The sequence below is a fragment of the Prionailurus viverrinus genome, chromosome B1, assembly GCF_022837055.1.
Source record: "Prionailurus viverrinus isolate Anna chromosome B1, UM_Priviv_1.0, whole genome shotgun sequence".
Classification (NCBI taxonomy): Eukaryota; Metazoa; Chordata; class Mammalia; order Carnivora; family Felidae; genus Prionailurus; species Prionailurus viverrinus.
Genome location: NC_062564.1, coordinates 117,493,058 through 117,520,009, shown reverse-complemented (window position 1 = coordinate 117,520,009; position 26,952 = coordinate 117,493,058). Strand labels below are relative to the sequence as shown.

Below are 26,952 nucleotides of genomic sequence, written 5' to 3'. Positions count from 1 at the left end.
GGAAAGACTACACAGGAATATTTCCCTTAATGTCTTAATTCTAGTCAATAGAGGTACATGGGCCAGTAGTTCTTAGACTTTTCCAGTTATGCAACTACTGTTTAGCCCTCAGAAACAGAAGGAAAACCTTGTATGATCTTCCTAATCCTTACCAGAGGGCTGATGTTTTCATTTTGTTGACTCTTAGAAAGTGTGGAGAGAAGAGAATGGTTAACCCCCATATTTGTGGTGTGACAGTCCAAGAGAACAATGCATTATAGAGGTCCCTAGAAGGTGACTGAAAAGTGAGAGTTAATTGTATCTTTTTGTGTGTGTGTGAACAGTGAGAATACATTGCATATTGTAATATGCACATTTGAGATGTCCTGCAAAGCAATTTTCTGTGCAGCTATTTAAACTTATGTTCTTGATTTTATTTTATCATCAGGAACATCAACTGAAACTTGTTTTGGTTTAACAAGATGACACTTTGACTCACCGTTTCTTTCCCTATCCTTTCCTACTGTGGCAGTACACTTTTTTTTTTTTTGCTTTCTTCCAGAATTGAAATATCATATTGCCATTGGTGTTGTAGACTGTAATCTACTCTTATTAATGGCTCCAGTGGGCCCTGACAAGAAAGACAGGTAGAGAGGGAGCTTTGCCCTATACCTGATATTCAGGAGGCATCACTGGGATCCTAAAAATTAATCATAAATAGGCATGTTCAGACTGACTTCAGACTAGTGGCTCTGCAGTTTTTATACTCAAGCTAAGTTTTTAATGTGAACTCCAAGAATAAAAGGGATCTATGAATGGGCTTTGGAAGGATTTATAAATCACCTCAAATATGTTGGAAATTTTGTGCATATGAGCATAAATAATTAGGGTAAAAGAAGTCCATAGCTTTCAACATATTTTCAAAGGGAAATTCTATTTTAAAAGGTTAGAAACCACTGCTCTAAAGACTTAACTTGCTTATGCATTCTCCCAGCCACTCAAGAAAAAAAATTGTTGGGTTAAAAGCCTCCCACATTTTCTAGATGGATCAGAAGTCTTATGAGTAAGGTGAAAATATAACTTATTATCTATAATAAGACACTTTTGTTAATGAAAGAGAGTGCCTACTAGATGAGATAACTGTGACCGGTATAATTGAGGGATATGGTCACTGTCCTTATTGGTCCCTTATTGGGACTGAAGAACCAATCCATTCAGATTCCTCCATGCACATCCCACACAGAAAGCATGGACTTTCTCCTAATGTTTTAGAAGCTCCCTAAATTATGGTCCAGAGACTCTGTAAGAATAATGGGGAGGAGTTAATGGATATTCACAACCTGACAGTACTGATTTATACTAAAGGACTTAATCTTTAATCTCTTGACTCACTACTTTATGCTAGATCAAAAAATATCACAAAAACAGTCAAACAAATATGCCTTCCTATCCTAATGTATTTTCCCCTTTTGCCTGTCAAATAGTAATGACATGATTGACTTAGTTTTCTATGATGCACAACAAATGATCACAAAGTGGCTTAAAACAACATAAATGGATTATCTCACCATTTCCAAGATCAGAAGTCCAGGCATAGCTTAGCTGTGTGCTCTGCTTAGCATGTCACATAGCTGCAATCCAGATGGTTTCGGGGCTGTGTTCCTCCCTGAAACTCAGAGTTCTCTTCCAAGCTTGTGGTTGTTGGCAAAACTCAGCTCTTTGTCCTGGTAGGACCGAGGCCTCCATTTTCTTGCTGGCCATCAGCTGAGAACCACTTTCAATAACTGGAGGCTGCTCTCAGACCCTTGCCATGTGGCTACGTCTGTAGGCAGTTTGCAATATGGCTGCCTCTTCAAGGCTAGCAGATGAGCATCTCTCTGGTTTTAAAGTTTTCCCTTCAGAAATGGTCTGAACTCTCTCTTAAAGGGCTCACTTATTTACATCAGGCACACTCAGGATAATCTTTGGCTAACTCACAGTCAGTGTATTAGGGAACTTATTATGCAGGACATGTTCAACAGAAGGTGTCCATTTTAGAAGTCTGTCTATCATAATATCTAAGATGCCTTGCTTGGTAAGCAAGGTAGAGGACGAATGTGATGCAATCTTCAGCACTTCTCAAAGTGGACCAGGTTTGATAATGGCTAAACCCAGTTTTAAAGGGATGTTCAATGTCTGAGAATCAGTGCAGTTTCCTTTTTTTCACATAAATCATACTGACAACATAAATCTTGAATTAGAAACTTAGGAAAAGTTAGTTGTTTTGCAGATAATCCTAAATTCACTCTCTGGGCCTTCATCTTTACATGTTTCAACTATTTTTGATGATAATGTTACATGTGTAGTATGTCATTGTTTAGAAAGTGTTTCAAAATGAGCCATCAAGCTGTAATATAATGAATATAAGCAGTCATTAAAATGAGGCATTAGAGAACTATTTATTGACATGAAGATTTTCAAATATATTTTAAAGTAAAAAGCAGGCTGCAAAAATTATGTATACTACAATTCCATGTTTATTGTTACTTCAGGTTGGTAGAAAGAAAAGAAAGGACGAAGAGAAGGAATGAGGGGAGGAAGGAAGGATGGAAGGAAGGAAAGAAGGGAAGAAATACAAGATATTAATAGCAGTTGGGTGATTCTTTCTTACCTTTCTTTAAAATTATTTCTTTATAAAAATTGCTTGCATAATAACAATATATAATTGTTCACTGAAGAATGTGAAAGCTTGTTCCTGGAGGGAAGAGAAGAAAGAGCATTTTTCATGCAATATAACCATCTCGGCTTCCTGAACTACATATGATATATACTGTAAATACTGGGTTTGCAGCTTTTTAGTTTTGGAAAGGAAGATTAAAATAAATTATTATTGTTGTTGTTGTTAATTGAAGAACTGGGAAGAAATCAATAAAATGAGATTCAGTGGAGACAGCTAATGTGGCCACTAAGGGAGGAATAATTAAATGCACAAATATAGAATAGGGGAATGCCTAGCTGGCAATGCTACTACAGGGAGAAATCTGGTGGTTAATAAACAGTGGATAATACATTGAGTATGAGTCAATAATTCGGTACACAGTGTTATTTAAAAAAAGGAAATGTCGTGGAGAACTGGGTTGTATTCATAGAATAGAGTACATACAATGAGCCAGAGCTTTACAGAGTACAAAGAAGCAGCGAATAAAATATATTTTAATAAATGCTGAGGAAAAAGAGAGAAGGATCAGATGACTATGGATTAAATTAATAAAATGTAATTAATGCATCTGGACCAAACATTAACATTGCAAGCTAGAAAGTTATTAGTTTGGAACAACTAAAATATTCCAAAAAATGAGAAATTCTTCAGCTTTTATCTAGAACAGGCTGAAAACTTCTAACTTGTAGTCTAATGTTATCAACTGCTTTCTCTTTAAAAGTGGACTTACTTCCAGAGGAGGCATAAACATATAAAACTGAAATATACTTATCCTAAATTAATTCTGGACCACGATCACTTAAATTATATAATTTTGTACTTTAAATTTACAATTTCATGAAAATCTATATTTAGTGTATAAAATATAACCTCTGCTGTAATGTCATACCAAATAGATCTAGGTGGAAGATTTTATATTCCTTTTGAGAGAATGTGTGCCAAAGTGAAAAACCACCACAACTATTTAGGAATCATATATTAGTAGGTAATTCAATCTGCTAACCAATCTATAGCTGCATTGGTAAAGCATATATGTTTTACCAAGGAAACAAGTAAAAATTATACAAGTTGGCTAGTAACTGCTAACACAGGCTCTTAACTGATAATTTCAGAAACTGTACTATGGTGCATCAGATTCCTGAAAGCTTTTGCCCACCAAATCCTCCACTCTTCTCTTGTGAATCTAATCAATATCTTCATTTCCTCATCAACAACAAAAACATCAGCAGCAACATATTAGAGACCTCCATCCCTTTCCACAAGAATATACTCTGCTCATCCTTCCTAGAACAAGAGTTTGGTTCCTAAAGTAGTATGAGAAATGGACCAAGCACTGGAGTTAGAAAATACAGTCCCAGCAGCACGGACTAACTCTATGACTAATGCATTGTACTACTCCAATTCACAGCTCACAGGGTTGTTGAGGATGAAGCACATTTGACATGTAAACTCATGAGTGCTAGAAAAGATGGCGGTTATTGCTGCCACTCCATTGCTCAAGACCTTATAGCATCTTCCCTTTTATTTTCTTCTTTAATTTTTAAATTACAAAATAATCCATGCCCAACAATCTGTCTTGTGTGTATCTTATATGATGCAAGGCGATCTCTTGTATATTCTTGTAGAATATCCAAGCCTTTCAACTCAACTTTTAAGTCAAATTAACATATATTTGAATTCCTACTGTGTACCATGATGTGGTCAGTAAAGTTTAAGTGTTCCTCTCTCTCTCTCTCTTTTTTAAGTAAGCTTTACACTCAGCTGGGACTTGAACTCAACCCTGAGATCAAGAGTCACATGCTCTACTGACTAAGCCAACCAAGCACTCCATTGATGCTCCTCTCTTTGAAGTGGAACTCATGCTGGAGTTGTTGAGACGATATAAAATCAATGATATCAAATCTTCATCAGAAGTTAAATAATAGTTCAACATCTACAAGAATAACTTATGCTGTTAACTATATAGTCCCCTCCCTACACTCCCCAGTCTCCTTTCCTGTTCAATGAAGTCATCTTATTTATCATTTTCTTTTAACATTGACTCTCAATTTTGAGAAAGTTAATCTGCTTGCCTTTCCCATATACTGTTTTCACATATTCCCTGTACTTTGAAATATGACATATCCAACCCTTTATCAACTTTGTCACCTACAAAAGGTTACCTCTTTCAAAAACTAGCTCACAATTAGTTAATATATCTCTCATGTGCGTAGGGTGTTTTTTGTTTGGTATGTGTGTACATTCTGTGGGGCACATTTTTCCCGAGCTGGGTTGTAAGTTTTCTGACAATATCTGGCAATTGATAGGCACTTAATAAATTTTGATTGAATGAATAAATAAAATGTTAGTCAATTGCTTAATTTTATGATGTAAATAAACATTTCTGTTATCATTCTTACAATTTTAGTGGAAAAGGACTAAACATGTAGGGGCTTCTTATGCATCTAATAATTCTGAAGTACTCTTTTGAGGTTAGAGAAAAAAATATTTAATGATTATTTTTATAGAGAGAGAGAAAGTGGGGGAGGAGCAGAGAGAAATGGAATCCCAGGCAGGCTCTGCTCTGTCAGCACAGAGCCCAATGTGGGGTTTGAACCCATGAACCATGAGATCATGACCTGAACCAAAACCAAGAGTCGGACTTGCTTAACCGACTGAGCCACACAGGTGGGTTAGAGAAAAATTCTTTTGACTGAAGCATGTTTTATTAATTTCTTCTAGGCCACTTAAAATTATTTAAAAATTATAAATTTAATGCATTGTCATTATAAAGGCTTAGAATATAAAGAAACAAGTAAAAATGAAAATCACCTCTAATTCTACCAAAGAAACTAACAGTTTTAGACTTATACAACTGATTTTATATCCTTTTTCTTTTCTTTTGGCTTACTGTTTCATCATAAAGCATTTGCTCCATGCTATTAGTCTCAGAAAACAGCATTTTTAATGACTAAATTTACTTACTGTAAAGGTCATAAATTTCCTTAGTATAAAGGTACAGAATAGACTTAACTGTTCTCCTCTTACTGAACATTCAGTGCTACTTCCATTTCCCTCACTTTCACCTTACAAATGGGGATTGCAGTAATATTATATAAAAATCTCTGCTAATGTCTCTATTTCTGTGGAAGAGATTCTTAGAGCAATTACTGGATAAAAAAAAAAAAGAATTAACATTAAAAAAAAAATCTTTTAGGGGCCCCTGCTTGGCTTATAGTCAGTAGAGCATGTGACTCTTGATCTCAGGGTCATGAGTTCAAACCCCATGTTGGGCGTGGAGCCTACTTAAAAAAACAAATAAAAAAAATAAATAATCATTTAATAGAAGCTGGGAACTTGCCTTCAAGCATGGACAGTTTAGACTCTTCCCAAAAGAACAATAAGAATGCCTATTGAACTATTCTCATCTGGGTCAAGGTTTAGCAAAGTAAATCCATCAGAAGGAATTGGGGAATGTGACTTTGAAAAAAGAACAGCGTTCTTTATAAAAGCTTGGAAATCTTTGTAATGTTTCTCTAAATATTTCTAAAATTGGTTCTACTTCCAATAATGGCATTTCCTTCTGTCTAGATTTTCTATGCAGTTCATGCTTTTCAAGCACGAAGTGACCATGAACTCAGCCTTCAGGAGTACCAAAGAGTCCACATACTTAGATTTTGTGACCTAAGTGGCAATAAAGAGTGGTGGTTGGCTGAAGTTCAAGGGCAGAAAGGATATGTGCCAGCTAACTACCTTGGGAAGATGACTTATGCTTAAGAAAAGAAGCCCTTGACTTCTGTTTTCTGGCAGGTTATTGATGGACTACCTCATAAAACTTACAAAATGTTGGTCTAGAAATCAAGAAACCTCCATACTACATGAACTGATACCGTATCAAGTTTTAAGGAAGACTGCTTCCTAACAAGATTATTTCGAAATGTATTTTGAAGAATAAATATTGAGGGAAACAAACAGAAACAGCAAAACAAACAGCTAAAGCTCCAACTACCAACTACTTAAAAATGGAGATCTTTGAAAAGATAAATGTATCCTTTATCAGCATGAAAGGCTGGATCTAAGGATAAGATTTTTTTCAATGTATTGTATTATGTATTTTGCCTCAAATGTTTTTGTTTCTCTCATTCTCTTTTGTGTGTGTGTGCACATATACACTCACACACATGTAATTATATTCATTATATGGTTATGTATACTATGTGATATAGATTATTCACTGTTATGCATAAACCAGGCATATACTAAATATACATAATAGGAATTAACAGCCAGCTAGAAATCTTTGTTGTGGAACATCTCTTTACTGTAAGTTTTAAATGAAAAAAAAACCCTGAATGACCTTATAATATCTAACATTTACTGAATGCATACTAATGACAAAAATTGTTCTATATGTTTCTTATGTGGTAACTTATTTTTTTTTTTTAACCTTTATTGATTTTTGAGACAGAGAGAGAGAGCATGAACGGGGGAGGTTCAGAGAGAGATGGAGACACAGAATCTGAAACAGGCTCCAGGCTCTGAGCTGTCAGCACAGAGCCCAACGTGGGGCTCGAACTCACGGACTGTGAGATCATGACCTGAGCCGAAGTCGGACGCTGAACCGACTGAGCCACCCAGGTGCCCCATGTGGTAACTTATTTGATACTCACAACATTATGAAGAAACTGTGGCCCACATGGATGAAGTAATTTAGCCCAGGTACACTGCTAGTAAGGGCTGGGACTCAAACCTAGGTCTGGTTCTGGGATCTACACTCCTAACCATTATGCTGTACCAACCCTCCAGGAGTATACATTTGCTGTCAGCAAAGCACTTAATGATGCACATAATGGACATTGATAAGGACCATTTTTCTCTCAGGTCATATTTAAGTATTGAGAAATTTTTCAAAATCAAGGGCTAGGAGGATTTCCATGATATTAGTCTAGAGAAAATGACGTATCTATGTTTATTTTTTTTGTTTTGTATAAACATTTTTTAAAGTATAATTGTTTAAAAACGATGCTACATGATCACTAATGTTACTTGAATAAGGAAATATTTTTGGATCGCTCAATCATTTGGATGATGAATGTGGAATGTGTGCTCCATGTTCTGAGCCAAGATGTAAATATTTTTAGTTGCCGATTGTACTTAGACAAAGAAGGCATTAAGGATAACATTTGCTGAAACACAATGTCCTGGGACACTGAACTTTCACTTGGGAATAGCTCAAAATTGTCCCCTAAGATTTCAGGATATTTTGTCAAGACATTTTATTGACTTGTTGATGCTCCTTTAGGACAGTAAAAAGATTTAAAGTTTGACTTAGTGGTTTCCTTTAAACACCAACATAAAGTGGACTTTCATTTCCCACATAGAATGTGCTAATAATGACATTAAAGATTTAATTGTTACTTTGAAAGATTTGATCTCTAGAACGTATACTGTAACATACATTACTGAAGAATTCAAATAACAAAATGAACAGTGATTTTCAGAGGGCTGTTTTAAGTATGCATATGACATGTACAACCATAGAAATTAAGACATTTCCATGACAGAATAATTTGCATTTCATAATATTGTACCTGAAATACTTAATCTAAAGATAGTTTTATAAGGTTCTAATGGTAAGTTGTTTTTGCATAACATTTTCTTGTTTTGAGTTTGGATACTAAAAGAAGATTCTCTTTTAGACATACAGAGACTTTTTATGTCTTTTAAATGGTGCTTTGTACCCAACGGTGAAAACATAATTCCAGTTTGCATAGGGCAAAACAAAAGGAAATCCAAACTTGCTACTTGTGGTAACTATGAACATGCCCAACAACCAAATTGGTGGGGAAACTATATGTAATGTATTTTTTATATATGATATTTATACTTTTAATATATAAAAGTATATATATGTTTAATATATAACTTAATATATATTAAATGCATGTATTTAAATTAGCTATGACTTCAATACTCCCCTTAAAATGAAGATTGATAGAAACAGCTCATATTTGCTGTTTTGGCTGAAATAAGTCACTAGATGTATAGAAGCTTTGTCTGCTTGTGTGGTCCTAGGTTGATGCCTCCTGTCTCACCTTTTTAGAAACCACACCACTAAAATCAGAGCCGCAGTTAGCTGCTGAGCAAGTGTAATGAAGCCATCTCCTGTAGTCCCTCACTATTGTAATGAACATACATTACTCTAAAACTATGTAGTTGCTATTTTAAAAATATACCTACATTTCATAGGCCATTTAGGCTTTGTTTTTTTAACGTTATACGATACCTTCATTTTCTTGATATGTTGTTAAGAATCAAGTAATTATAATTTTGAGGTCAGACATTATTTTGTTGAACATAGGGGAAATGAAACTCAGATAGTTATTATGTATGTAAGTCTTTAAGAAGTTTAAAAAGATAAAACTATTGGTGACATCATTACAATTAAGGCATGAAGAAACAATTATTTCTTTGTATTTTAAATTTTAAATGTCATTGTAAAATATAGAATTCTCTGAAATGGGTATTTTTACCAAGAATGAAGGAGAAATTTCTGTGGCTGTTTTCCTTTGTAAAACAAATAAACAAGTGTATGTAAACATTTTATTTAGTGTTTATTTTTAAATACAGATGTTCTAATATACATAATAATGTTCGGAATTATAAAAGATCCAGTAATACAAATTACCATGGGTACTTAAATCATGTGAAAAAGTCACAAAGCCACTATCTGAACATTCCTTGTACTTTAGAAAAATATTCTTTTTTGCTATTAGTATAAAACAATTCTATGAAGGTTGAGCTGTGCAGAAGAGATACAGCGCACATTGTTAATCATATAAATGCAGCACTGCATGAAATACTTTTAAGTGCTGATGTATTTCATATTTTGCCTGAAATATAATTTGGACTTTTAGAGATGGCTATTAACTGCCTGTCACTATTTGTGATGAATAGTTCAGATGATGTACAAAAATCAGTGTTTTTATTACTGAAATATGAAATTAAAAACTGCCCATAAGCTTCTTAGATTTTTGTCTACTGCAAAACACTCTCAAAGCCATGTGAACAGAGATAAAATCTTTATATTCTAAGATGGCGGGGAAACTAATTTACTGAAATCCTGTTTGTCCTAACTATGGCTTCTTAAGGTACTCAGTGTAGTGCCCAATACTGAATACATCTAGCCCTCACAAAATTCAAGCCAAATTAAGCCTATAAATTTACATTATAGTTGATGAAGAAGTAATTAAATTTCATTGACTGGAAGGACACTCAACTTTACATTCTCTGGGAAATTCTACTATTTATAGAATGTTACTATTTTTAAAGGCTAATTTTTTCTGTTACTTCCTTCTATACACTAAATTATATAAAAACTTAGTCATTAAATTATCTGTTATCTATAAAATTATCCAATATAACGCATCTTCACACCAGGACCATTGGAATTCAACCTGTGTCTCTGAAGGCCAGCTACTTCTTTCCTGTTATAACACTCTTGATATAGGCAAGATTTGCTTCGGTTTTTCAGTAAAATAAGTCACCCGTTAGCATATAGCAGAATGAGTAGCTCTTGTTCAAAAATGTAGGGGATATATTCTTGGTCAAGTTTATCTTACAAGAAAACAATACTATGGTGTGCAAATGTATTTATGGCTTTCTCTAATTCTTTATATAATTTTTATGATTATTGTATTAATATATTTATTTTTATAAAATGATGTATTTTCTATACAACCTGTGATCATCACAGTATAATTAAATAATCTATTACTAATAAACAGTACCATGACATCCTTGTGAGGTATCAGAATCAGAAACCTAACCTTAGAATGTTAGATGCCTTCCATTTTATCTCATTAATTATCATCTATATTTTATAGAGGAGGAAACCAAAGATTACACAGCTCATATATGGAGGGACTGGGATTCAAAACCAGGTCTTCTGACTTTAAGCCAGTGTTCATTTAGTGGGTTTTTTTTGTTAAGTCACCAAAATCTAACAAAGCACAATGTGCATAAAGTGATATTGACCAAATTTCTACTAAAATATGATTTGAGCTTACAATCCTAAAAGCTTACTTTGGCTCACCTACTTATAGGTCTATTCATTCACTGGCATAATATTTATTGAGAATTACAGTGGGATGCTGTGCAATGGTGTGCTAATGGTGTGCAAATCAAACAAGATCTCTGTCTTCATCCAATTTAAAATCTAGTGGTGGTGGTGGGGAAACCTATGTGTAACAAAATAAATTAAATGATAAATACTATTAATATAAAGCTGGTGACTTTCATCACATGGTCAGTTAAAAAGCTTTGTAGCTCACTTAATGGTATGGAACTGATGAATGGATAAAGATGTGGTTTATATATACAGTGGAATATTACTTGGCAATGAGAAGGAATGAAATCATGCCATTTGTAGCAATGTGGATGGAACTGGAAGGTATGCTGAGTGAATTAAGTCAGAAAAGGACAGATATCATTTGTTTTCACTCATATGTGGATCTTGAGAAACTTAACAGAAGACCATGGGGGAAGGGAAAGGGGAAAAAATAGTAACAGAGAGGGAAGGAGGCAAACCACAAGAGACTCTTAAATACAGGGAACGAACTGAGGGTGGATAGGGGGAGGTGGGGGAGAGGGGAAAATGGGTGATAGAGATTGAGGAGAGCACTTGTTGGGATGAGCACTGGATGTTATATGTAAGCCAGCTGGACAAATTATATTTAAAAAAATAAATAAAAGCATGACCTTTGGAAAAAAAAATGGTATGGAAAAAATCAAAGTCTAAGATCTACCTGAAGAAAACTTTAATATAAAAATACCTGTATGAAATATCAAACTGAATTATATACAGTACTAGAATGTATGCATACTTACACATATGTACAGATTCCAAATATATATTTATGCACATACAACCTATACAAAGAGCCATGCTCAATGAAAAATAACTTCCTAAAAAGGCTTCTAACATCCTCTCTGAAATACTACAGAAATTAAAAGTTGCGTCTGGGGCACCTGGGTGGCTCAGTCGGTTAAGCGTCCGACTTCGGCTCAGGTCATGATCTCACGGTCCGTGAGTTCGAGCCCCGCGTCGGGCTCTGTGCTGACAGCTCAGAGCCTGGAGCCTGCTTCTGATTCTGTGTCTCCCTTTCTCTGACCCTCCCCTGTTCATGCTCTGTCTCTCTGTCTCAAAGATAAATAAACGTTAAAAAAAAATTAAAAAACAAAAAAAAGTTGCATCTCTTTTCAACTCTTTCCAGTACATGTGTTCTGGCTGTGATGGGATAAAATTTTCCCCTTCAAGTGCCAGTGAGCAAACTGTACATTACGGCTTTAAGTTTTCATAGGTACTGCAGTCACACAAACTGTTAATTCGAGCTTAGCTTGTATCAGATCGTTTTGTCCAGTTTAGGTCAAACTAGCCCTGACCTATAAACAAATATGATTTTATGGGTTTTCCTTTTTTTTTTTTTTTTTTTTTTTTTTTTAGTCTTTTTGACCCTAATGGGGATTTGGGGCTCATGCCAAATTATGTTTAATCCACAGAAATCTGTTTCTCAAAACAGAAACATCTGTAGGCAGATTTTCAACATGTAAATAGATGTTTACTCCACATGTAAGTAATGGGATTATCTCAATCTTGGATTCTATTTTACTATGAATAATTTAGTGCCATTATTTAAGGGTCGTTTAAAATAGAAGCTTTCCTTTTATTGTCACAGAAATCTCGTATCAATATATTTTAGAAATTGTTAGAAAAAGCTAGAGATTAAGGGACTGGGTTTGAGATTAGAGGTTTTAAAGATTTAGTAGCACATATCAAAGTTGAAGAAATAAGGCTGCTCATAGTCTAATGAATGAAGGAAATTTTGGACTTCCAGTTTCTGATGAAATGAGGTATTCATGAAGTATGAAATGGCTGTTGAATTTTCCTGTGAGTAATAAACTGTTTCTCTGGGCCAGAAAGCCTCATATCTTCTGTGAAAAACTATATGTAAAACAACAGTAGGCTAATTTGTTAATTTACAAATAAGGCTACTGCTCAGACTCCCCACATTTTGTGATTTAACAATGTACACACACATCAAAATAATTTCAAGATTTAATCATGATATAGGAGCTTCTTTTATACAAAGGTAACTAAAATTGAAACGTTACAATACTTTTGGGCAATAGAAATAAAGCAGCCCTTTTTCTTTTCATGGTATAGGAAGAAACTACCAGCATGTAAGCAAGTCGGGAATTATTTTGGAGTGGATATTTTGCTCAAGAATTCTCAGGTGTGTGTATAATCAGGGTAAATCAAAACTCAACATTTATTAGGTACTAACTATGTGCAGATGTTAGACTGGCAATGTGAGGAAAAGTGGGCAATGGGAGAAAAATATTGCATTAAAAGGGCATGGGAGTTCACAATCTACAGAAGAGATACATCCCTAAATGATTATATGAAGTGATAAAAAAGGTATAATACAGAAATATGAGAAATCATTTATGAAAATTTAATTTTGAAAATGGGGAGATGAAATATTTGGGGTGAGAGGGAGAATCATGAAATGAGGCTGGGGACTAACAATGAATATCTGGAATATTGAGGGGAAAGTAGAAAACTTTATAATAAAGTGTCATTCCTGCCATCTTATAAGGCACCTAATTCAAAACCCTAATTCTTAGGGCTTTGCTAGAAGATGAACTATTCCTTTTTTTAAAAAAATTCACATATACTACCAGTCTCTTGGGATTCTAGAAGTTCTCATCAAGAATTACTTTGTGTTTTTTTTTTCCATTTATTTATTTATTTATTTATTTATTTATTTATTTATTTATTTATTTATTTATTGAGAGAGAGAGAGAGAGAGAGAGAGAGAGAGAGAGAGAGAGACAAAGAACGAGTGTGAACAGGGAAGGGCAGAAAGAGGGAGAGGCAGAATCTCAAGCAGGCTCCATGCTGTGATGGGGCTTGAACTCATGAACTGTGAGATCATGACCCTAAGTTGAGATCAAGAGTCGGATGCTCAACTGACTGAGCCACCCAGGAACCCAAAGAATTAATCATGCTAGTCAGTGTTTTCACACACTATGGAAACTTAAAAATGGTAAACAGATTTAAAATAAAAAGATTTCCAAATTTTGTTAAATAACATTTAGCATTTTAAGGTAAGAAATAATAGAAATTTCATTGTGAAAATTTTTATTAAATTATAGTATATTACAGTTTATGTCCTAATAATAAGATTTTAGGGTAATGTCAAATAAAAACCTACTTGGCCAGATTACTTCTTGAGTTTCTTCTGGGCAGCTTTCTTCTTGACCATCTGTAATCGCTTCATGGCATTGAGCTGTGATTCTTGTGAAGTTGGACCTTTAAGGGATGCTAAGGGAGAGCTGCTTGATTCTGAAGTGGTTTTGCTAGTGGTATTTCCACTGGACCCTGATGTCCCACTATTTCCATTCCCACTGAGTTGGCTGGTGCTTCCTGGAACTAAACTACTCGGACTAGGAAGACCCACTTTGCTAACATTGTCACAACTAACGGAGCGACTAAGGCCAGTTTTGCCCAAAGTTAGAGGTGGAGGTGGTTTCAAGGGTACAGTGGGTGCAGTGTTGTTATTGGAACCTATTTTGGAACCTATTCCACCTTTAGATGATGTCGCCAGACCAGTCAAACCCACAGGCTTCTGGTTAGTTGATGAGGTAGCTGGTTTCCCACTATTGTTTTGGGTTGTTGAACTCAACTTTGCTGTTGATGGACCAGCAGAAGAAGTTTTAGCTGCAAAAGCTGCCCATCCAGTTAGGCCACTAGTTACTGAAGAAGAAACACTGGTACTAGAAGAATTTCCTGAAACAGCCGTGGATGTCTAAAAAACAAGATAAATATTGCTTTAGAGCCAAGTATAATTAATACATAATGTAATATTCTTAAATATATAACAAGTTTAATTTTGGACTTTTGGTTTGGGAAATTTAAATCACACCACCAAATTAAGTTCTTATGAAACTGATCTGAAAAAAAAAAACCAAACAACAAAAACCAAAAACCAAAAAACACAAACATTAAACTTATTCATAGCTAACGGATGCTACCACTTCCAAAGCAGAAATTCTGGGATGCCATATTCTTGTTCTAATGATTCTGAAAAAGAAACGTATGGGGGCGCCTGGGTGGCGCAGTCGGTTAAGCGTCCGACTTCAGCCAGGTCACGATCTCGCGGTCCGTGAGTTCAAGCCCCGCGTCAGGCTCTGGGCTGATGGCTCAGAGCCTGGAGCCTGTTTCTGATTCTGTGTCTCCCTCTCTCTCTGCCCCTCCCCCATTCATGCTCTGTCTCTCTCTGTCCCAAAAATAAATAAACGTTGAAAAAAAAAAATTAAAAAAAAAAAAAAAAAAAAAAAAAAGAAACGTATGAAATTCCTTTTTGGGAATTGCTTTTAGATTCAGTTATAAGCTCTATCAGAAAAATCAGATTTAATGCTTTAACTTGTTCTTCACCTAAATAAAGTAATATCTAGCTCAGTAAAGCACCTTATTCTTTAGACTTTGCTCCAAATGGCTTGTGGATCATTTCAAAAACAGAATCCACTCTTAATGAATAAAAATGCTCATAACCCAGGAAATTTAGAAGATGTCTGAGATAAACAGATTTATTTGATAATTACTTATTGAGTAAATGTGTCAGATTCTGAATTCATTTTTTCAATAATTTTTTTAAGTTTATTTTTGTTTATTTTGAGAGCGAGCAAGTCGGGAAGGGACAGAGAGAGGGAATCAGAATCTTAAGCAGGTTCCTTGCTATCCATACAAGAGCCTGCCGTGGGGCTCAAAGTCACAAACTGTGAGATCATGACGTGAGCCAAAGTCAAGAGTCAGACACTTAACCAACTGAGCCACCCAGGTGCCCTAGAATCTGTTTTTTTTAAAAATGTTCCAATACCAATTTTGAGTAAATAGCTCCTGCACTGCAAAATATATACAGATTTGCAATGTTAACTATTTGTAATTATACAGCTCTGGTGATATATTAAAAAGGTTTCATAACTTTATTTCCACAATTTGTTCAGGTTTCCATTGAAACTATCACATAAGAAGAGATCCCTGCTCTGTATAAAGGATTTTATTAACTGCCTCAAGAGCTGCACAGTGACATTTAGGCAGGTCTGACTCACTCCCAGATGAATTTCTTAAAGATTTAACACCTTAGTTTCTCTAATTAACTTCACTGGCCAATCAAAAGCTAACAGTGATACCAGCGTCACTATATAAATAAATATTGCTCTCATTCACACGAGGACAAATTTTTTTCACCTTCACACTGGCCAAAAATGTACTTTGTTCAAATTAATTATAAACTGAACTTATCACCAGCATGCTCTCTACCTTTAAATTCTTAAGAAGAGTCACAAAAGTGTTAAATTTATTACAGGTAAAAGATTAAGTCTTACAAACACTAATTTACTTATCAATATTGTAATTACCATGCCTAAAATATATGCTGTTATACTTTAAACCTGAACTCTGGGAGAGTTGGTAAAAAACATTTTTACTTCTTACAAGGTAGCCTTCAATACCATCTGCATGTGAACATTTTTAACCCATGTGAAAAGTAATCAGAATAGAGTGCTGAGATATTTACAGGAGGAAAAGCCCAGATTTTTGTTCACGTTCTCTGAAAAACAATAGGATTTTTTCACATTATACATTACACAGTAACTTTCTCGTAAGATTATCCAGAAGATAAACCACACATAAATTACAAATTCCTAGAGGAATGCACACAGGTAATGAGAAAAAGTTAGTAAAGAAAGCAAAAGGACACAAGTGCGGTAAACTTAATTTTCAGTTATGAAAAAATCTAATTTTTTCCTTTTCTATTAAACACAAAACTGTCTGCCATATGGCTAAATGATCTTTCAACAAACATCACAAAAGAAAACCCATCTGAAGTAATTAAAAAGACCAACACTTATGAAGTACAAACAGAAAGCAAGTTCTGTGTTCATAGCATTTTAGTTTAATGGCTTGCTGTTACTGGTATTGCTTTTCCACAGAATGACAGATGGCTTATAATACTATCAGGACAAGCAAAAGTAAAAACAACACCAATAATCCAGACCAAGTAATTTCTTAGTCTTTCAGTAAAGAAAATAAATTTCTCAACTATTCCTCAATTTTTACTGTAAGTAAAAACTACCCATTATCTTAGTTAGAAAGCAATTTGCTTTTTAATATGTGAATGGAACCATTTTTTTTTCCATAGTAAAAAATGTATTAACTTTTATCATAAAAATACCAAAACCTTTAAATCAGAATCAACATGACAGCCAAGGCCTTAACTTATTTGCCATAAAACGATTTCATGTTGGATTTTTTTTTTCAACTGTTTATTTATTTCTGAGAGAGAGAGAGAGAGAGAGAGAGAGAGAGAGAGAGAGAGAGAGAGAGAAGGGCAGAGGGAGAGGGAGACACAGAATCTTAAGGAGCACCAGGCTCTGAGCTGTCAGCACAGAGCCTGACGTGGGGCTTGAACCCATAAACCCTGAGATCATGATCTGAGCCGAGGACGGATGCTCAGCCAACTGAGCCACCCAGGCGTCCCTCAAGTAAGTATTTTTTAGTCAATTAAAATCCAATCTTAGAAAAAAATGGAATGTACTGTACCTTGACCTCTGTTCTCTTAAATGCTAGAAAAGTTGTCTCTTGTTTGAGTTTAGTTTCTGGTTTCTTAACCAATGGATCTTTGACAGCTGGAGCTACAGAAACAACTGTGGGGGCTGGTTTCTGGGGTGGTTTCTGAGTTTTTTGAGCCTGAAAAAAATCGGTGGATCAAATTAGATACAAAATATTAACTGAATGCACACACACACAAAAAAGACTAAAAATCTGTCACAGGACTCCTCATTGAATAGAAGTATAGTTGAACATTTACAAAATATTGTGGTGACACTGAAAATACAGATTCTTGGACAAATTATTTTTTATCATTATCCTATGAATGGTTTTATATATTTTATTCATTTCTGAACAGTAAAGATAATATTAAGCTTTAGAAATCATGCAGATGAGGGCTGATTAAATACCATTTTAACAAGGCAAAACAAATTGTTTCTTTAAAAAAAGAAAATCACAAACTATTTGTAACCAGTTAGCTTCACTTGTAATGAAGGGTATTTATCTATTATAGTTGGTCAATAAGACTTAGAAGAGTGTTTTTCTTGATATTCAGATACATGTCTCTAAGTAACTGAGGGTGTGTTGAAAGGTACTTTGGATCAATTATGCAGTTTTAAATACAGAAAATACAGAATGTGGATAAAGAACTATTGTTGATAAATAAGTATCTTTCTGAAGTTTTCCCACACTGCAGAACTAAGCATATTAAACTCTTTGAGAAAGTTCACAAATACAACTTTCTATGTTATCAAAGATGAATCTATACTCCCCATTCCTTTATAAGCATTTTTGGTTTTTATTTTGACCAATAATTGATTTTTTCCTTTTTTTTTGTAACTTGGTATTTTATTACATTCTCTTCCAAATAAAGTGGGTTATGAAGATGATTTATGTTATGTAAGAGTCTAGTACAGTTTCTGGCACATGTTGACTGCTGACAGTCATAGTTAGACAACTGAATCTGGAAGAACCCATGCATCCTGGATGGGGAAAGATGCTCCGAGCCAGTCCATTGTCTTTGACAATCCTAAGAAGATCATGTGGGACTATATCAGGAAATTTATAAATAGTCCGTTCCCATTTCTGGAAATTGGAATGCAGCCTGTTTTGTCTGGGCATTCTTGTGTAATCTTCTCGTGTTATGGTTTACTTTACCATATGATTTTGATCCTTAAGTTTCAATTCATCCCATTTTTTAATATTACATGCTTTCCATATGAAAGTGTACCTACTTTCAAACATCACTTATAAAGCAACATTCAGATCAAGAATATTATTAAGGATGCTAGAAGACTACCTGTGGTAAAATATCTCAACCAGCAGTAAAGAAGGGCCATATTATCCTCTATTACAAAACCATGTTATGAGAATGCAGCCCTCAGAGTAAATAAAAAATACATGGTTCCATAACCATGGCTTTCATGCTTACATTTCCTTCAACCCACATCTTCCAGAGGTTAAACTCTGAAGACTGACCTAACTTGTATGCATTAGCAGATGAAGATTCATTATAATGCGGCCAAGAAAAGGCCTCTACATAGAAGATCATGTTTGGATCTTCTGGTTCCTCTATATCACCTAGCCATCTTAGAAGTTGAGTAAGAAACACCCAAAGCCCTTGGTTCTTTGATGGTAAATACTAGTTTTGGGAACTAGGATATTATCACTGACTTGGTGCTGCTCAACAAGGTACTATAATTTTTCATTGGGTGACTGCTTCACACATTGCAGAATGTATGAAATTCCCCACTCAGGACAATAATTGCCAGTATGGCAGCAATCAAAAATACCATGTATTGCTAAATGCTGCTGAGTAGGTGTGTTACTACCCTAGATTGAAAACCAATTCAGTAAGTTATATGAATCTCCAACACAGCACTGGGGCAAAACCCATTACGTGGTAAAGAGAACATTATAGAACTGAAGAACAATCTTGGAGCCTGCCACACACTATCACAATATTCTTAACTAGGTCTTCCTATAATAATGTGTACTGTGGAACCTGGCCTAGTTGGAGAAATTAGTGTGAGGAGAATGGGGATATAAGATGCTATTTATAGTATCTCTAAAATTCCTTGGAGCAATAACCAATGCATGTCTCGGAACCTCACTGAAAGCAATTATAGTTAGAATGACTAGGTGTAGCACCCACACTATTTCCAAATTCCTTTCTCTCATTATTTTGTGTTTACTGGATCCTGATCTTTAGGCTCACTTCAGATCATGGCTTTTGGTATTTCTCCAAGTCTATTCTTAGTGAATTCTAATCATGTTTTAACATTAGTTATGGCTCTCCATTCAGTACTTTAACCGTTGGACATATGGGCTAAACTTACTATTTCTGGTACTAACCCACATTTCCTCCATTTTACATACCTTAAACTGAGAACAACAGAATGTAGCACATGTCTAGTCCTGAGCTCTGCTCTGGTGCTATGCCAATGAATGAGACATGGTCTTACTGATCAACTTAATTACACATTTAATTTGTAAAGCAGATAAAGAATAAAGGATACCTGAGATGAAGAAAAGCGGAGAATGGAACAGGAAAGCTCACCACATAATCAGGGAATGATACACTTAGCCTGGCATGGCCAGAGTGTACGGGTGTATACGGTGAATTGGTGGGAGAAAGGAATACAAAGACAGACTTGGGTCAAAGAGAGAAGGTCTGTAAATTCCCCCTAATGTGTATAATCTCATTATATAAGTAATTGAGAGCCATTGGGCATATGTAAGTAGATAAAATTAGATAAGTACTTTAGAAGAATAATTCTAATTGTTTTAACTGAAGTGAATAAAGTGGATTGAAAGGAAGTGAAGAGCCTCCTTAAGAGGCTAAAGCAACAGACAAGAAGTGAGGGATTTGTGGAACAAGGTAATAATGGGCAAAATGAACAGAGTCAAGAAATGGATAAGAGGAAGAACCAGCAAATTTGGTGAACAAAGTAATATGGAATTAAGAGAGGCATCAAGGATAATGTTTTCTCATTCAGGCAACTGGGGGAAAAACTGAGTGGAGAAGAAAATTTCAATTTTAAAGATGTTAAACTTAAAGTTACTGTAGGATATTGGGTCAGCTGCTGAAGTTCATTCCAGAAACAGGGTCAGAACCATAAACATACATTTGGTACAAACTAAGTCATATAAAATGGAGGAGAAAATACTTTGAGAGTAGTGTTTACTTACTTGAGACTTTACAATAAAATAACAGTAAAAAAAAAAAAACTTTGAAAGTATACTAAAGAAAGACATTATGGTCACAAATTATTTATTTTTACTATTATCAATTCTTAGTGACTACTTCTGTCAGTGCCCTGGAATGCACTATATTGTTCACCCATAATCATTTGGTTGAGGTCCTGGAAGACTAGTTTAAACAATAAACTAAATAAAAATCAGACTAAGAAAAATTATACCTTGTCACAGAAAATCCCTGTTACAAACTGAAAGTATACATACTAGTGAGATTAATAGGAAATAACAACATTTCATATTATATATATATTTAATGTTTATTTTTTGAGACAGAGAAAAAGGCAGAGCTGAGTGGTGAGGGTCAGAGAGAGGGAGACACAGAATCTGAAGCAGGCTCCAGGCTCCAAGCTGTGAGCACAGAGCCTGACGCAGGATTTGAACCCACAAACTGCGAGATCATGACCTGAGCCGAAGTCAGACACTCAACCGACTGAACCACCCAGGTGCCCCAAACATTTCCTATTTCTGATTTAACTGACTGAAAAGTAAAATAGGTATCCTGAATTTTTACTTTTAACTAAATATTCCTAACTTTAAAAAAGATACATTTGACCAGAAAAGTCTATGTAGAAATTTATTTGGTTAACAGACACGAAAATTCTTCTATCAAGAATCCCTACTCTAAGGGAAGGAAGAAGAGGAGCAAATAAGTCACTGGATTTCTTTAAAGGAAAATGAAGTTCACTTATCTATTTTTTAAATGAATAAAAGTTACAATGCTATCCAATATAACACACGGAAACGTATTTCAGTATGATGTTAAAGGCAGTTATGTTAGTGAGCAGTAGAAAGAGAAAGTACATTGGGAAAATGAGATAAATGGTCACTCAAAGACAATGAGAAGGAAAAGACAGAAGAATAGAGAAACACACATGGAAAGACACAGATACATATACAAATAATGTCTCTGTAAACAGCTTGTGAGTTTGATGGTTTCAGCCACGCAGGAACATTTTCAAAATGTCCTTACCAGACTCACCAAAGACCAGGGCTTTATATTTCACCATTTCCCACAGTGGTTTGTAGTATTTCTAAATGTTTGTAAATACACTGACATACTAGTAACAAACATTAATATTATGTGAGTCTCTAATCTTGTTTATCTATAATAGAATAAGCTAAAAGCTGAACAGAGAAAAATGGATATAACATGGTCTAAGAGTTTAGGCATAGATACATAAATCATACATACACACTATACATACAAACACTTAAATAATCAGTATTTGTAATTTTTTTTCAACTAACTTAAAGGTTCAAATGTTTATTTTGAAAGCAATTATCAGCAAAAAAATGACAGAGACCATTTAAAATAGAGAAAAAAAAGATTCTTACCATTCTTTTCATTTGTCTGGTACATCGGGCACAATACCACACAAGGCGAGGGTCATTCACTTCCTTGTCTGTCACCTGAGGCTTATGGCAGTCTTGGTGGTAGAGATTATGGCACTCCTGACATTCTACTAATTGATTTCCAGATGCCACCGTCATTTGCCTAAGAAAATAACCATTAAACACTGCACTTATTTGAATGCAACAATTTGAAGCCATTTTAGGGTTGATTTTATAAATGTGATATATTAAAGAAGGTGAACACCAAACAAGAAAATAATAAGCTCTAACATGTAGCCTGCACATGTTAGAGTTTTTAAAGCTTCTGCTCAACTATGAATACAAGGTGCCTCAGTAACTGAATTTGGCTATATTCTCTTTGCCATTTCACATTGTAATTTTTTTCTTTTTCCCAGAAAGTAGACTTTGGCTAGTTGTCCAACAGTCTCATAATATTTTCTCTATACTTCTATTATATTCCTTTATATTTGTTACCTACATGCTGTTCTTTCTTCTTCATTAACATACAAGTTCATTAAAAATAAGTTGTCTATATATTTAAATTGATTTATATATAAAGGTGGAAATAGGACCCAATTATCTACAGTGTTTAGCATATTGCTGTGCAAATATGGGTGTTCAATAAATACATGTGTTATCAGCTGAATAGGACGTGTATCAATAAAATATACATTCTAGGGCGCCTGGGTGGCTGACTCTTGATTTCGGTTCAAGTCATGTTCTTGTGGTTTGTCATATCAAGTCCTGTGTCAGGGTCTGCACTGACAGTGTGAAGCCTGCTTGGAATTCTCTCTCACCTTCTCTCTGTCCCTCCCCCACTCTCTCTCTCTAAATAAATAAATACTTAAATATATATATATGTATATGTACATATACATATGTACATGTATATGTACATATACATATATATATATATATATGAATTCCAACAGCTCAAAAAGCAATCACCACAGACTTAGACTATCATAAGAACTCTCCAAATGGAAGGTTACAGTTACTAGTTCTCTTTCCATTATTACTATACCATTTATTTCTTATTTAAAAGTGATAAACTTTATGGTAGATGAAGGTTGAAATAAATATATGTGAAAACAATGAAGCTGTAACAAATGTTTCTATTCAGAAATACATTAACTCATTCTCTACAAGGCTCACAAAAACTTAGTTATTTACTCAGTTCCAATGCACCAGAATCTAACATTTTCATGAAGAAAACAGCAACAAAGATGGTAATCTTTTCTGTTGTGCTAGGCAGTAAAAACCATTAACAATTAAAAATATAGCCCTTGGGGTGCCTGGGTGGCGCAGTCGGTTAAGCGTCCGACTTCAGCCAGGTCACGATCTCGCGGTCCGTGAGTTTGAGCCCCGTGTCGGGCTCTGGGCTGATGGCTCAGAGCCTGGAGCCTGTTTCCGATTCTGTGTCTCCCTCTTTCTCTGCCCCTCCCCTGTTCATGCTCTGTCTCTCTCTGTCCCAAAAATAAAAATAAATGTTGAAAAAAAAAATTTAAAAAAAAAATATAGCCCTTTGCATCAAGGAGTTTCAAATTCAGTTATTCAGATTTCTACAGTGCATCTTCTAATAAGCAAAATTATTCATGTTTTTATAATTATGTATCCATGTTTTAAAACAACACTCAGAATAATCTACGTGATTCATTTACTTCTTTTCCATTATTTCTAGGAAATGATTTTATGGTGTTTAGAAAATGATGTGTAACAGCCTATTTTATAAGTACTATCAACAATTCAGAAGGAAAAGTAAAGCAACACAGACTTCTTAAAAATAACAGAAATAATTGACTCTGCTAAATACTCTTCATCACTAAAGAATAACACAATAATTGGTTTCCCTCTAGAACCCAAGAATGCAGAAAATGCTGCTATGACATAATAGGTTAAAGATGCCACAGTAAGAAAGATAAAATATTTAATAGTTTTCAAGATGTTAAATTGTTATATGGGGCAGTTCACAGAGAATAATTTACTCATCTATCTACTACCCACCACCAAATAATAAAAACAAAAGAAAAACACCCAACAATTGGTCTGACTTTTTTTTCTTTTTGTTTGTTCTTCATGAAAACAAAAGAACCTGTGAAAACTTACCTACAAACAACACAGGCCAATCCCATCTCCATGGCAAAATCATCAGCACTGGTCTCCTCAAAACTGGAAAGGTCAGCCATAGCTAAATCCTTGCTAGTTTGGACAGTAATAGGAGAGGACCGTGTCTCTGGTTTCTCCAATCTAGGTTTCTTTGGAATATCAACTCCTTCAGTGATGTCTGATTTCATCTATAAAAAGCACCCAATTAGTAAGTAACATGTTAGAATAAACTTTAAATCACTGAAATGGATAAGATAGACACTGCACAATGACCAAGTCCACTTGATAGATATTTTGACATAGATAGTTAGGGGCAGATATAAACACTAAAGATCTGTAGAAGACTTATAATAAATTCATCATCAAGACATTAAAAGAAACCAGCAAGGTAGAAATAAAAATCAGAACATTTTAGCATGTAACTGTATTTGTCTTTTTATTCTTTTATCCATTAAAGAATTTTGGAAGCTCAATGGATTTACTTATATGCCCTGAGAAGCCACAGCACTAACAAGGCTATTTTTAAGGGTACTTTTTATTTTAAATATTTTAAATTATAAACTACCGATATTTAAAACATATTGAAAAGAAGTAAATAGCAAACCATCTACCAGTTATCCAGATAGTGCCATATTTACTTCAAAGCAAATTCTGGCTCCTCTCTTTAAGATATAAATGTTATAGATGTATCTGTCAGATTGGCAACAATTAAAAAGTCTGGGAAGACATGGAGAATTTGCAATTCTTATACTTTATTCGTGAGAATATAAATTTAGTACATGCACTTTGGATAGTAATTGGCAATGTCTAGTAATGTTGAAGAGGTGCCTATCCTATTACATCCATTTACGGATATGCATCCTATAGAAACTATCACCATGTGCACAAAGAATTTATCTTTAAAGCAGCTCACTGAAGCTCCATTGTACTAGAAAAAAAAGAGAAATAAACTAACTCCTCATCAGTAGGGAAATGGATAAACTGATTTACTTACTGAATAAATGTTACATGGTAGCTGAAAGAAATAGATCTTCATGTATCAACACAGATGAATTTCAAAAGCACATTTCTGAGTGATGAAAAAGTTGCCAAAAGATATACATGTACAGTATGATACCATTTATATAAATTTAAAAGCACAGAAAACAATATAGTGTACGAATAGCCAATATTTATCACAAGTATGAAAACATTTGGGACTAATATACTCCACTTTAAGGGCAGGGATTACTAAAGATTTTTTTTTATGTATTTTTTACGAAGTGCTAAAATCTCAATAATTGACTATGTGCAAAAATCATTCAAAATAGGCAATCCAAGACTTATTTGCAGCTCTGTTAAGGTACACATCATCTTGTAACAAATTTCACATTTAGTCACTTATTCCTTCCTATCTTTTCTTCTCAGCAACTGTTCCATTTAGAATATTTACTATTTAAGTTATGGATTAAAGTTTATACTTGAAATTAGCACATCGCCTAGGGCTCAACTGCGTGTTGCCAATGACTTCAATAAATGGTTAAAAAAAAAAGTTTCTAAGTTTTACTTATTTTTCAAAAAATCGACATCTATAATTATCCAAATATGTTTACTGGGTAATTATTGTGTACTTGTACCTACTATTATATAAAAGAAGTGAACACCAAAAAATTGTTCCTGCCTATAAGCACAATTGATTTCCTTTTTTAAAAACTAGATTAAATTCTTACTTTATCAGCTGGTCTCTTTTCAGCTTCCTTCTTTACTTTTTCAGTTGTGAGGACTTTGCCATTATTATTGCCAGAAGGAAGACTGGAGGATGTTTTGGGCTCTTGCTTAACAGAAATAGCTTTTGCACTTGAAATTTTGGGTGGCTCCACATCCTAAGAGATTAAATAAAAAGATACCAATAATCAACTGTTCTAACCAATTGTAGAAAGTAGACCACAAATGTAAACGATTTTCAGTTAAAAATTATCATGTTTGGCCAATGTAACATCCATTTCTTTAAACAGATTTATTGAGAAATAATTGATATACAAACCGCATCTATTAAAGTATAAAATTTGCTAAGTTTCATGTGAAACCAGCACTATAATCAACATAATAAACATATCCATCATCCCCCAAAGTATCCTTGTGGCCCACTATAATTACTCTTAGAGGCATACATCCTAGAGAAACTATGTCCCCCCATCCTCAGGCAACCATGCTTTCTGGAACTACAAATTAATTTCCATTTCCTAGAAATTTATATGAACAGAATCATACAGTGTATACTCCTTTTTCTGGCTTCTTTCACTCAGTCTACTTATTTTGATATTGATTCATATTGTGCAGTATATCAATAGTTCATTCCTTACATATTGCTGAGTAATATTCTACTGAATGGATATACCACTTGTTTATCCATTTATCCATTGGTGGATACTTGTTTATAGTTTGGGGCTATTACAAATAACATTATTATGACCACTCATGTACAAATCTTTGTATGGACATTTACTTCCATTTCTCCTACAATTAATGTCTAGGAGTGAAATGGCTGGATTATATGAGGTGTATGTTTAACTTTTTAAAAAACTGCCAAACCATTGTCCAAAGTGTTATGCCATTTTCCATTTCCACCAGTTGTATATGAGAGTCTTAGTTCCTTCACATCCTCATCAACACATCCTCTTTTTACTTTTAGACATTCTAATAGGTATATAGTAGTATATTACTGTGGATTCAATTTCCATTTACCTAATGTCTAATGATGTTGAATTGTTTTTCAAGTGCTTGTCTACCATACGTTATTTTGTTTGGAAGTTTTTATTAAAATGTTTTGTCCTTTTTAAAAAATGGACTTGTTTGTTTTATTAATGACTCTAAAAAGTTCTCTATAGGTTCTGGATACAAGTCCTTCATCATACACATA

The 26,952-nt window shown here is 34.4% G+C and overlaps 2 protein-coding genes across 4 annotated transcripts in view; one reads left to right on the top strand and one right to left on the bottom strand.

Moving 5' to 3' along the window:
* Positions 1-6,677, top strand: part of ARHGEF38 (Rho guanine nucleotide exchange factor 38) — a 128,100-nt gene extending 121,423 nt beyond the window's left edge. The window contains exon 14 of the mRNA XM_047857089.1: positions 6,248-6,677. Within this exon, the coding sequence (XP_047713045.1) occupies positions 6,248-6,433 (186 nt within the window). The 3' untranslated portion in view covers positions 6,434-6,677. The remainder of the gene's footprint in view (positions 1-6,247) is intronic.
* INTS12 (integrator complex subunit 12) overlaps positions 1-26,952 on the bottom strand; it is a 47,453-nt gene that overhangs the window by 9,101 nt on the left and 11,400 nt on the right. For 2 of the 3 annotated variants that reach the window (XM_047857090.1, XM_047857091.1), the window contains exons 3-8: positions 25,763-25,915; positions 24,054-24,241; positions 21,930-22,089; positions 17,325-17,471; positions 13,936-14,529; positions 2,399-2,713 (exon numbers count right to left, since the gene is read on the bottom strand). In XM_047857090.1, the coding sequence (XP_047713046.1) occupies positions 13,945-14,529; positions 17,325-17,471; positions 21,930-22,089; positions 24,054-24,241; positions 25,763-25,915 (1,233 nt within the window). In that variant the 3' untranslated portion in view covers positions 2,399-2,713; positions 13,936-13,944. Of the gene's footprint in view, positions 1-2,398; positions 2,714-13,935; positions 14,530-17,324; positions 17,472-21,929; positions 22,090-24,053; positions 24,242-25,762; positions 25,916-26,952 lie in introns of those variants that run through there. The other variant, XR_007151750.1, reaches the window with a different exon arrangement.